Source organism: Heptranchias perlo, unplaced genomic scaffold (genome assembly GCF_035084215.1).
Source record: "Heptranchias perlo isolate sHepPer1 unplaced genomic scaffold, sHepPer1.hap1 HAP1_SCAFFOLD_613, whole genome shotgun sequence".
In the NCBI taxonomy this organism is placed as follows: domain Eukaryota; kingdom Metazoa; phylum Chordata; class Chondrichthyes; order Hexanchiformes; family Hexanchidae; genus Heptranchias; species Heptranchias perlo.
Window position 1 is genome coordinate 13,150 of NW_027139637.1, and position 14,117 is coordinate 27,266.

Sequence of the window (14,117 nt, forward strand, 5' to 3'; positions counted from 1 at the left end):
TCTGAGACTGTACGGCCCGTGTGTGTCTCAGTGTCAGCTCCTGTACATTGGACAGTACACAGTGGGTAAAAGGGAACGATTCACTCCTGTCTGGGACTGTACGGCCCCGTGTGTGTCTCAGTGTCAGCTCCTGTACATTGTACAGTACACAGTGGGTAAAAGGGAACAATTCACTCCTGTCTGGGACTGTACGGCCCCGTGTGTGTCTCAGTGTCAGCTCCTGTACATTGTACAGTACACAGTGGGTAAAAGGGAACGATTCACTCCTGTCTGGTCCTGTACGGCCTGTGTGTGTCTCAGTGTCAGCTCCTGTACATTGTACAGTACACAGTGGGTAAAAGGGGAACGATTCACTCCTGTCTGGTCCTGTACGGCCCGTGTGTGTCTCAGTGTCAGCTCCTGTACATTGTACAGTACACAGTGGGTAAAAGGGGAACGATTCCCTCCTGTCTGGGACTGTACGGCCCCGTGTGTGTCTCAGTGTCAGCTCCTGTACATGGACAGTATACAGTGGGTAAAAGTGAACGATTCACTCCTGTCTGGGACTGGACGGCCCCGTGTGTGTCTCAGTGTCAGCTCCTGTACATGGACAGTACACAGTGGGTAAAAGGGAACGATTCACTCCTGTCTGGGACTGTACGGCCCGTGTGTGTCTCAGTGTCAGCTCCTGTACATTGTACAGTACACAGTGGGTAAAAGGGAACGATTCACTCCTGTCTGGGACTGTACGGCCCGTGTGTGTCTCAGTGTCAGCTCCTGTACATTGTACAGTACACAGTGGGTAAAAGGGAACGATTCACTCCTGTCTGGTCCTGTACGGCCCCGTGTGTGTCTCAGTGTCAGCTCCTGTACATGGACAGTACACAGTGGGTAAAAGGGAACGATTCACTCCTGTCTGGGACTGTACGGCCCGTGTGTGTCTCAGTGTCAGCTCCTGTACATTGTACAGTACACAGTGGGTAAAAGGGAACGATTCACTCCGGTCTGAGACTGTACGGCCCGTGTGTGTCTCAGTATCAGCTCCTGTACATTGTACAGTACACAGTGGGTAAAAGGGAACGATTCACTCCTGTCTGGTCCTGTACGGCCCCGTGTGTGTCTCAGTGTCAGCTCCTGTACATGGACAGTACACAGTGGGTAAAAGGGAACGATTCACTCCTGTCTGGGACTGTACGGCCCGTGTGTGTCTCAGTGTCAGCTCCTGTACATTGTACAGTACACAGTGGGTAAAAGGGAACGATTCACTCCGGTCTGAGACTGTACGGCCCGTGTGTGTCTCAGTATCAGCTCCTGTACATTGTACAGTACACAGTGGGTAAAAGGGAACGATTCACTCCTGTCTGGGACTGTACGGCCCCGTGTGTGTCCCTGCAGTGTGTGCTGATGGAAAAAGATGTGTCCTTACAGTTACTATGAACCGTTCCCACACCCTCCTCCGCTACCTTGTCGTGTGCTCTGTCCGCAGACGCTGGCCTCCACGGTGGTCCAGGTATACCTGGCACTGCCCAACAGCACCAACCAATGGACCATGAGATGCTGTGGAGTTGCCTCTTTCATTAAGGACAACCCGAGGAGGTCATATTTCATCCGAGTCTACAGTCTGAAGGTAGGTCTGAACCTCGGTCTGGACAATCCATCATCCGTCATCAAGAAGATTAATAATAAGTGAAAAATAGAGGAGGGTATCATTACAATGGTAGCTGTACAATACAGAGATTTCACTATAACAGGGGCATTTCACTATAACAGGGGCATTTCATTATAACAGGGGCATTTCATTATAACAGGGGCATTTCATTATAACAGGGGCATTTCACTATAACAGGGGCATTTCACTATAACAGGGGCATTTCACTATAACAGGGGCATTTCATTATAACAGGGGCATTTCATTATAACAGGGGCATTTCACTATAACAGGGGCATTTCATTATAACAGGGGCATTTCACTATAACAGGGGCATTTCATTATAACAGGGGCATTTCACTATAACAGGGGCATTTCATTATAACAGGGGCATTTCATTATAACAGGGGCATTTCACTATAAAAGGGGCATTTCATTATAAAAGGGGCATTTCACTATAACAGGGGCGTTTCACTATAAAAGGGTAGATTTATTATAAAAGGTTTCACTATAACAGGGTAGATTTATTATAAAGGGTTTCATTATAACAGGGTAGATTTATTATAAAAGGTTTCATTATAACAGGGTAGATTTCTTATAAAAGAGTTTCACTATAACAGGGTAGATTTATTATAAAAGGTTTCACTATAACAGGGTAGATTTATTATAAAAGGTTTCACTATAACAGGGTAGATTTATTATAAAAGGTTTCACTATAACAGGGTAGATTTATTATAAAAGGGTTTCACTATAACAGGGTAGATTTATTATAAAAGGTTTCACTATAACAGGGTAGATTTATTATAAAAGGTTTCACTATAACAGGGTAGATTTATTATAAAGGGTTTCACTATAACAGGGTAGATTTATTATAAAAGGTTTCACTATAACAGGGTAGATTTATTATAAAAGGTTTCACTAAAACAGGGTAGATTTATTATAAAAGAGTTTCACTATAACAGGGTAGATTTATTATAAAAGGTTTCACTATAACAGGGTAGATTTATTATAAAAGAGTTTCACTATAACAGGGTAGATTTATTATAAAAGGTTTCACTATAACAGGGTAGATTTATTATAAAAGGTTTCATTATAACAGGGTAGATTTATTATAAAAGGTTTCACTATAACAGGGTAGATTTATTATAAAAGGTTTCACTATAACAGGGTAGATTTATTATAAAAGGTTTCATTATAACCGGGTAGATTTATTATAAAAGGTTTCACTATAACAGGGTAGATTTATTATAAAGGGTTTCACTATAACAGGGTAGATTTCTTATCAAAGGTTTCATTATAACCGGGTAGATTTATTATAAAAGGTTTCACTATAACAGGGTAGATTTATTATAAAAGGTTTCACTATAACAGGGTAGATTTATTACAAAGGGTTTCACTATAACAGGGTAGATTTATTATAAAAGGGTTTCACTATAACAGGGTAGATTTATTATAAAAGGTTTCACTATAACAGGGTAGATTTATTATAAAAGGTTTCACTATAACAGGGTAGATTTATTACAAAGGGTTTCACTATAACAGGGTAGATTTATTATAAAAGGTTTCACTATAACAGGGTAGATTTATTATAAAAGGTTTCACTATAACAGGGTAGATTTATTATGAAAGGTTTCATTATAACAGGGTAGATTTATTATAAAAGGTTTCACTATAACAGGGTAGATTTATTATAAAAGAGTTTCACTATAACAGGGTAGATTTATTATAAAAGGTTTCACTATAACAGGGTAGATTTATTATAAAGGGTTTCACTATAACAGGGCAGATTTATTATAAAAGAGTTTCACTATAACAGGGTAGATTTATTATAAAAGGTTTCATTATAACAGGGTAGATTTATAATAAAAGGATTTATTATAACAGGGTAGATTTATTATAAAAGGTTTCATTATAACAGGGTAGATTTATTATAAAAGGTTTCACTATAACAGGGTAGATTTATTATAAAAGGTTTCACTATAACAGGGTAGATTTATTATAAAAGGTTTCACTATAACAGGGTAGATTTATTATAAAAGGTTTCACTATAACAGGGTAGATTTATTATAAAAGGATTCATTATAACAGGGTAGATTTATTATAAAAGGTTTCACTATAACAGGGTAGATTTATTTTCAAGGATTCATTATAACAGGGTAGATTTATTAGAAAAGAGTTTCACTATAACAGGGTAGATTTATTATAAAAGAGTTTCACTATAACAGGGTAGATTTATTATAAAAGGTTTCATTATAACAGGGTAGATTTATTATAAAAGAGTTTCACTATAACAGGGTAGATTTATTATAAAAGGTTTCACTATAACAGGGTAGATTTATTATAAAAGGTTTCACTATAACAGGGTAGATTTATTATAAAAGGTTTCACTATAACAGGGTAGATTTATTATAAAAGGTTTCACCATAACAGGGTAGATTTATTACAAAAGAGTTTCACGATAACAGGGTAGATTTATTAGAAAGAGTTTCACTATAACAGGGTACATTTATTATAAAAGAGTTTCACTATAACAGGGTAGATTTATTATAAAAGCTTTCATTATAACAGGGTAGATTTATTATAAAAGGTTTCACTATAACAGGGTAGATTTATTATAAAAGGTTTCACCATAACAGGGTAGATTTATTACAAAAGAGTTTCACTATAACAGGGTAGATTTATTAGAAAGAGTTTCACTATAACAGGGTAGATTTATTATAAAAGAGTTTCACTATAACAGGGTAGATTTATTATAAAAGCTTTCATTATAACAGGGTAGATTTATTATAAAAGGTTTCACTATAACAGGGTAGATTTATTATAAAAGGTTTCACTATAACAGGGTCGATTTATGATAAAAGGTTTCACGATAACAGGGTAGATTTATTATAAAAGGTTTCACGATAACAGGGTAGATTTATTATAAAAGGTTTCATTATAACAGGGTAGATTTATTAGAAAAGGTTTCACTATAACAGGGTAGATTTATTATAAAAGGTTTCACTATAACAGGGTAGATTTATTATAAAAGTTTTCACTATTACAGGGTAGATTTATTATAAAAGGTTTCACTATAACAGGGTAGATTTATTATAAAAGGTTTCATTATAACAGGGTAGATTTATTATAAAAGGTTTCACTATAACAGGGTAGATTTATTACAAAAGGATTCATTATAACAGGGTAGATTTATTATAAAAGGTTTCACTATAACAGGGTAGATTTATTATAAAAGAGTTTCATGATAACAGGGTAGATTTATTATAAAAGGTTTCACTATAACAGGGTAGATTTATTATGAAAGAGTTTCATGATAACAGGGTAGATTTATGACAAAAGGATTCATTATAACAGGGTAGATTTATTATAAAAGGTTTCATTATAACAGGGTAGATTTATTACAAAAGGATTCATTATAACAGGGTAGATTTATTATAAAAGGTTTCACTATAACAGGGTAGATTTATTATAAAAGGGTTTCATTATAACAGGGTAGATTTATTATAAAAGGTTTCATTATAACAGGGTAGATTTATTAAAAAGAGTTTCACTATAACAGGGTAGATTTATTATAAAAGGTTTCATTATAACAGGGTAGATTTATTATAAAAGGGTTTCACTATAACAGGGTAGATTTATTATAAAAGGTTTCACTATAACAGGGTAGATTTATGATAAAAGGTTTCACTATAACAGGGTAGATTTATTATAAAAGGTTTCACTATAACAGGGTAGATTTATTATAAAAGGTTTCACTATAACAGGGTAGATTTATTATAAAAGTATTCATTATAACAGGGTAGATTTATTATAAAAGGTTTCATTATAACAGGGTAGATTTATTATAAAAGGGTTTCACTATAACAGGGTAGATTTATTATAAAAGAGTTTCACTATAACAGGGTAGATTTATTATAAAAGGTTTCACTATAACAGGGTAGATTTATTATAAAAGGTTTCACTATAACAGGGTAGATTTATTATAAAAGGTTTCACTATAACAGGGTAGATTTATTATAAAAGGTTTCAATATAACAGGGTAGATTTATTAATAAAGGTTTCACTATAACAGGGTAGATTTATGATAAAAGAGTTTCACTATAACAGGGTAGATTTATTATAAAAGGGTTTCACTATAACAGGGTCGATTTATTATAAAAGGTTTCATTATAACAGGGTAGATTTATTATAAAAGGTTTCACTATAACAGGGTAGATTTATTATAAAAGGTTTCATTATAACAGGGTAGATTTATTATAAAAGGTTTCACTATAACAGGGTAGATTTATTATAAAAGGTTTCATTATAACAGGGTAGATTTATTATAAAAGGTTTCATTATAACAGGGTAGATTTATTATAAAAGGTTTCACTATAACAGGGTAGATTTATTACAAAAGGTTTCACTATAACAGGGTAGATTTATTATAAAAGAGTTTCACTATAACAGGGTAGATTTATTATAAAAGGGTTCACTTCAAAAAGGGTAGATTTGTTATAAAAGAGTTTCAATATAACAGGGTAGATTTATTATAAAAGGTTTCACTATAACAGGGTAGATTTATTATAAAAGGTTTCACTATAACAGGGTAGATTTATTATAAAAGGTTTCACTATAACAGGGTAGATTTATTATAAAAGGTTTCACTATAACAGGGTAGATTTATTATAAAAGGGTTCACTATAACAGGGTAGATTTATTATAAAAGGTTTCACTATAACAGGGTAGATTTATTATAAAAGAGTTTCACTATAACAGGGTAGATTTATTCTAAAAGAGTTTCACTATAACAGGGTAGATTTATTATAAAAGGTTTCACTATAACAGGGTAGATTTATTATAAAAGTTTTCACTATAACAGGGTAGATTTATTATAAAAGGTTTCATTATAACAGGGTAGATTTATTATAAAAGGTTTCACTATAACAGGGTAGATTTATTATGAAAGAGTTTCACTATAACAGGGTAGATTTATTATAAAAGGTTTCACTATAACAGGGTAGATTTATTATAAAAGGTTTCACTATAACAGGGTAGATTTATTATAAAAGGTTTCACTATAACAGGGTAGATTTAGTACAAAAGGTTTCATTATAACAGGGTAGATTTATTATAAAAGGTTTCACTATAACAGGGTAGATTTATTATGAAAGAGTTTCACTCAAACAGGGTAGATTTATTATAAAAGGTTTCACTATAACAGGGTAGATTTATGATAAAAGGTTTCACTATGACAGGGTAGATTTATTATAAAAGGTTTCACTATAACAGGGTAGATTTATTATAAAAGAGTTTCACTATAACAGGGTAGATTTATTATAAAAGAGTTTCACTATAACAGGGTAGATTTATTATAAAAGGTTTCACTATAACAGGGTAGATTTATTATAAAAGGTTTCATTATAACAGGGTAGATTTATTATAAAAGAGTTTCATTATAACAGGGTAGATTTATTATAAAAGAGTTTCACTATAACAGGGTAGATTTATTATAAAAGGTTTCATTATAACAGGGTAGATTTATTATAAAAGGTTTCACTATAACAGGGTAGATTTATTATAAAAGGTTTCATTATAACAGGGTAGATTTATTATAAAAGGTTTCACTATAACAGGGTAGATTTATTATAAAATGTTTCATTATAACAGAGTAGATTTATTATAAAAGGTTTCACTATAACAGGGTAGATTTATTATAAAAGAGTTTCACTATAACAGGGTAGATTGATTATAAAAGGGTTTCACTATAACAGGGTAGAATTATTATAAAAGGTTTCACTATAAAAAATCACTGGATTGGGGGTCATATTCTGGCATGGGTGGAGGATTGGTTATCGAACAGGAAGCAGAGTGTTGGGATAAATGGTTCATTTTCGGACTGGCAACCAGTAACCAGTGGTGTTCCACAGGGGTCGGTGCTGGGTCCCCAACTCTTTACAATCTATATTAACGATTTGGAGGAGGGGACCGAGTGCAACATATCAAAATTTGCAGATGATACAAAGATGGGAGGGAAAGTAGAGAGTGAGGAGGACATAAAAAACCTGCAAGGGGATATAGACAGGCTGGGTGAGTGGGCGGAGATTTGGCAGATGCAATATAATATTGGAAAATGTGAGGTTATGCACTTTGGCAGGAAAAATCAGAGAGCAAGTTATTTTCTTAATGGCGAGAGACTGGAAAGTACTGCAGTACAAAGGGATCTGGGGGTCCTAGTGCAAGAAAATCAAAAAGTTGGTATGCAGGTGCAGCAGGTGATCAAGAAAGCCAACGGAATGTTGGCTTTTATTGCTAGGGGGATAGAATATAAAAACAAGGAGGTATTGCTGCAGTTATATAAGGTATTGGTGAGACCGCACCTGGAATACTGCATACAGTTTTGGTCTCCATACTTAAGAAAAGACATACTTGCTCTCGAGGCAGTACAAAGAAGGTTCACTCGGTTAATCCCGGGGATGAGGGGGCGGACATATGAGGAGAGGTTGAGTAGATTGGGACTCTACTCATTGGAGTTCAGAAGAATGAGAGGCGATCTTATTGAAACATATAAGATTGTGAAGGGTCTTGATCGGGTGGATGCAGTAAGGATGTTCCCAAAGATGGATGAAACTAGAACTAGGGGGCATAATCTTAGAATAAGGGGCTGCTCTTTCAAAACTGAGATGAGGAGAAACTTCTTCACTCAGAGGGTGGTAGGTCTGTGGAATTTGCTGCCCCAGGAAGCTGTGGAAGCTACATCATTAGATAAATTTAAAACAGAAATAGACAGTTTCCTAGAAGTAAAGGGAATTAGGGGTTATGGGGAGCGGGCAGGAAATTGGACATGAAGCTGAGTTCGGATCGGTCAATGCCCTGTGGGTGGCGGAGAGGGCCCAGGGGCTATGTGGCCGGGTCCTGCTCCGACTTCTTGTGTTCTTTAGATTTGTGGTTGGGATCAGATCAGCCATGATCTTATTGAATGGCGGAGCAGGCTCGAGGGGCCGATTGGCCTACTCCTGCTCCAATTTCTTATGTTCTTATGTTCTTATGTTCTATAACAGGGTAGATTTATTATAAAAGAGTTTCACTATAACATGGTAGATTTATTATAAAAGAGTTTCACTATAACATGGTAGATTTATTATAAAAGGGTTTCACTATAACAGGGTAGATTTATTATAAAAGGTTTCACTATAACAGGGTAGATTTATTACAAAACGTTTCATTATAACAGGGTAGATTTATTACAAAAGGTTTCACTATAACAGGGTAGATTTATTATAAAAGAGTTTCACTATAACAGGGTAGATTTATTATAAAAGGGTTTCACTATAACAGGGTAGATTTATGATAAAAGGTTTCACTATAACAGGGTAGATTTATTATAAAAGGTTTCACTATAACAGGGTAGATTTATTATAAAAGGTTTCATTATAACAGGGTAGATTTATTATAAAAGGTTTCACTATAACAGGGGAGATTTATTATAAAAGGTTTCACTATAACAGGGTAGATTTATTATAAAAGAGTTTCACTATAACAGGGTAGATTTATTATAAAAGGTTTCACTATAACAGGGTAGATTTATTATAAAAGGTTTCACTATAACACTGTAGATTTATTATAAAAGGTTTCACTATAACAGGGTAGATTTATTATAAGAGAGTTTCATTATAACAGGGTAGATTTATTATAAAAGGTTTCACTATAACAGGGTAGATTTATTATAAAAGGTTTCATTATAACAGGGTAGATTTATTACAAAATGTTTCACTATAACAGTGTACATTTATTATAAAAGAGTTTCACTGTAACAGGGTAGACTTATTATAAAAGGTTTCACTATAACAGGGTAGATTTATTATAAAAGGATTCATTATGACAGGGTAGATTTATGACAAAAGGTTTCATTATAACAGGGTAGATTTATTATAAAAGAGTTTCACTATAACAGGGTAGATTTATTACAAAAGGTTTCATTATAACAGGGTAGATTTATGACAAAAGAGTTTCATTATAACAGGGTAGATTTATTACAAAAGGTTTCATTATAACAGGGTAGATTTATTATAAAAGAGTTTCATTATAACAGGGTAGATTTATTACAAAAGGTTTCACTATAACAGGGTAGATTTATTACAAAAGGTTTCACTATAACAGGGTAGATTTATTATAAAAGAGTTTCACTATAACATGGTAGATTTATTATAAAAGGTTTCACTACAACAGGGTAGATTTATTATAAAAGGTTTCACTATAACAGGGTAGATTTATTATAAAAGGTTTCACTATAACAGGGTAGATTTATGATAAAAGGTTTCACTAAAACAGGGTAGATTTATTATAAAGGGTTTCAGTATAACAGGGTAGATTTATTATAAAAGGTTTCACTATAACAGGGTAGATTTATTATAAAAGAGTTTCACTATAACAGGGTAGATTTATTATAAAAGGTTTCACTATAACAGGGTAGATTTATTACAAAAGAGTTTCACTATAACAGGGTAGATATATTATAAAAGGTTTCACTATAACAGGGTAGATTTATTATGAAAGGTTTCACTATAACAGGGTAGATTTATTATAAAAGGTTTCACTATAACAGGGTAGATTTATTATAAAAGGTTTCACTATAACAGGGTAGATTTATTATAAAAGGTTTCACTATAACAGGGTAGATTTATTATAAAGGGTTTCACTATAACAGGGTAGATTTATTATAAAAGGTTTCACTATAACAGGGTAGATTTATTATAAAGGGTTTCACTATAACAGGGTAGATTTATTATAAAAGAGTTTCACTATGACAGGGTAGATTTATTATAAAAGGTTTCACTATAACAGGGTAGATTTATTATAAAAGGTTTCACTATAACAGGGTAGATTTATTCTAAAAGGTTTCACTATAACAGGGTAGATTTATTATAAAAGGTTTCACTATAACAGGGTAGATTTATTATAAAAGGTTTCACTATAACAGGGTAGATTTATTATAAAAGGTTTCACTATAACAGGGTAGATTTATTATAAATGGTTTCACTATAACAGGGTAGATTTATTATAAAAGGTTTCACTATAACAGCTAGATTTATTATGAAAGGTTTCATTATAACAGGGTAGATTTATTATAAAAGGTTTCACTATAACAGGGTAGATTTATTATAAAAGGTTTCACTATAACAGGGTAGATTTATTATAAAAGGTTTCATTATAACAGGGTAGATTTATTATAAAAGGTTTCACTATAACAGGGTAGATTTATTATAAAAGAGTTTCACTATAACAGGGTAGATTTATTATAAAAGAGTTTCATTATAACAGGGTAGATTTATTATAAAAGAGTTTCACTATAACTGTGTAGAATTATTATAAAAGGTTTCACTATAACAGGGTAGATTTATTATAAAACGTTTCACTATAACAGGGTAGATTTATTATAAAATGTTTCACTATAACAGGGTAGTTTTATTATAAAAGGTTTCACTATAACAGGGTAGATTTATTATAAAAGGTTTCATTATAACAGGGCAGATTTATTATAAAAGGTTTCACTATAACAGGGTAGATTTATTATAAAAGGTTTCATTATAACAGGGTAGATTTATTACAAAATGTTTCACTATAACAGTGTACATTTATTATAAAAGAGTTTCACTGTAACAGGGTAGACTTATTATAAAAGGTTTCACTATAACAGGGTAGATTTATTATAAAAGGATTCATTATGACAGGGTAGATTTATGACAAAAGGTTTCATTATAACAGGGTAGATTTATTATAAAAGAGTTTCACTATAACAGGGTAGATTTATTTCAAAAGGTTTCATTATAACAGGGTAGATTTATGACAAAAGAGTTTCATTATAACAGGGTAGATTTATTCCAAAAGGTTTCATTATAACAGGGTAGATTTATTATAAAAGAGTTTCATTATAACAGGGTAGATTTATTACAAAAGGTTTCACTATAACAGGGTAGATTTATTACAAAAGGTTTCACTATAACAGGGTAGATTTATTATAAAAGAGTTTCACTATAACATGGTAGATTTATTATAAAAGGTTTCACTACAACAGGGTAGATTTATTATAAAAGGTTTCACTATAACAGGGTAGATTTATTATAAAAGGTTTCACTATAACAGGGTAGATTTATGATAAAAGGTTTCACTAAAACAGGGTAGATTTATTATAAAGGGTTTCAGTATAACAGGGTAGATTTATTATAAAAGGTTTCACTATAACAGGGTAGATTTATTATAAAAGAGTTTCACTATAACAGGGTAGATTTATTATAAAAGGTTTCACTATAACAGGGTAGATTTATTACAAAAGAGTTTCACTATAACAGGGTAGATTTATTATAAAAGGTTTCACTATAACAGGGTAGATTTATTATGAAAGGTTTCACTATAACAGGGTAGATTTATTATAAAAGGTTTCACTATAACAGGGTAGATTTATTATAAAAGGTTTCACTATAACAGGGTAGATTTATTATAAAGGGTTTCACTATAACAGGGTAGATTTATTATAAAAGGTTTCACTATAACAGGGTAGATTTATTATCAAAGGTTTCACTATAACAGGGTAGATTTATTATAAAAGGTTTCACTATAACAGGGTAGATTTATTATAAAAGAGTTTCATTATAACAGGGTAGATTTATTCTAAAAGGTTTCACTATAACAGGGTAGATTTATTATAAAAGGTTTCACTATAACAGGGTAGATTTATTATAAAAGGTTTCACTATAACAGGGTAGATTTATTATAAAAGGTTTCACTATAACAGGGTAGATTTATAATAAATGGTTTCACTATAACAGGGTAGATTTATTATAAAAGGTTTCACTATAACAGGGTAGATTTATTATAAAAGGTTTCATTATAACAGGGTAGATTTATTATAAAAGGTTTCACTATAACAGGGTAGATTTATTATAAAAGGTTTCATTATAACAGGGTAGATTTATTATCAAAGGTTTCACTATAACAGGGTAGATTTATTATAAAAGAGTTTCACTATAACAGGGTAGATTTATTATAAAAGAGTTTCATTATAACAGGGTAGATTTATTATAAAAGAGTTTCACTATAACAGGGTAGATTTATTATAAAAGGTTTCACTATAACAGGGTAGATTTATTATAAAAGGTTTCACTATAACAGGGTAGATTTATTATAAAAGGTTTCACTATAACAGGGTAGATTTATTATAAAAGGTTTCATTATAACAGGGTAGATTTATTATAAAAGAGTTTCACTATAACAGGGTAGATTTATTATAAAAGGTTTCACTATAACAGGGTAGATTTATTATAAAAGGTTTCATTATAACAGGGTAGATTTATTATAAAAGGTTTCACTATAACAGGGTAGATTTATTATAAAAGGTTTCATTATAACAGGGTAGATTTATTATAAAAGGTTTCACTATAACAGGGTAGATTTATTCTAAAAGGTTTCATTATAACAGGGTAGATTTATTATAAAAGGGTTTCACTATAACAGGGTAGATTTATTATAAAAGGTTTCATTATAACAGGGTAGATTTATTCTAAAAGGTTTCATTATAACAGGGTAGATTTATTATAAAAGGGTTTCACTATAACAGGGGTATCCTCTCTTGCCGCTGTCAGAATTTTTTGGGTTTGGGTCCCACTCCAGAGGTCTTGAGTCCATAATCTCGGCCGATACACCGAGGGGCAGTACTGAGGGAGCGCCGCACTGTCGGAGGGTCAGTACTGAGGGAGCGCCGCACTGTCGGAGGGTCAGTACTGAGGGAGCGCCGCACTGTCGGAGGCTCACTACTGAGGGAGCGCCGCGCTGTCGGAGGGTCGGTACTGAGGGGGCGCCGCACTGTCGGAGGGTCAGTACTGAGGGAGCGCCGCACTGTCGGAGGGTCAGTACTGAGGGAGGGCCGCGCTGTCGGAGGGTCAGTACTGAGGGAGCGCCGCGCTGTCGGAGGGTCGGTACTGAGGGAGCGCCGCACTGTCGGAGGGTCGGTACTGAGGGAGCACCGCACTGTCGGAGGGTCAGTACTGAGGGAGCGCCGCACTGTCGGAGGGTCAGTACTGAGGGAGCGCCGCGCTGTCGGAGGGTCGGTACTGAGGGAGCGCCGCACTGTCGGAGGGTCGGTACTGAGGGAGCGCCGCGCTGTCGGAGGGTCGGTACTGAGGGAGCGCCGCGCTGTCGGAGGGTCGGTACTGAGGGAGCGCCGCGCTGTCGGAGGGTCAGTACTGAGGGAGCGCCGCACTGTCGGAGGGTCAGTACAGAGGGAGCGCCGCACTGTCGGAGGGTCTGTACTGAGGGAGCGCCGCCCTGTCGGAGGGTCAGTACAGAGGGAGCGCCGCACTGTCGGAGGGTCAGTACTGAGGGAGCGCCGCACTGTCGGAGGCTCACTACTGAGGGAGCGCCGCGCTGTCGGAGGGTCGGTACTGAGGGGGCGCCGCACTGTCGGAGGGTCAGTACTGAGGGAGCGCCGCACTGTCGGAGGGTCAGTACTGAGGGA

General features: G+C 34.2%; 1 protein-coding gene across 2 annotated transcripts in view; it reads left to right on the forward strand.

The window, feature by feature from the left end:
* Window positions 1–14,117, forward strand: part of LOC137317336 (actin nucleation-promoting factor WAS-like) — a 39,278-nt gene that overhangs the window by 10,347 nt on the left and 14,814 nt on the right. For both annotated transcript variants that reach the window (XM_067980748.1, XM_067980747.1), the window contains exon 2: window positions 1,466–1,606. In XM_067980748.1, coding sequence (XP_067836849.1) covers window positions 1,466–1,606 — 141 coding nt within the window. The remainder of the gene's footprint in view (window positions 1–1,465; window positions 1,607–14,117) is intronic.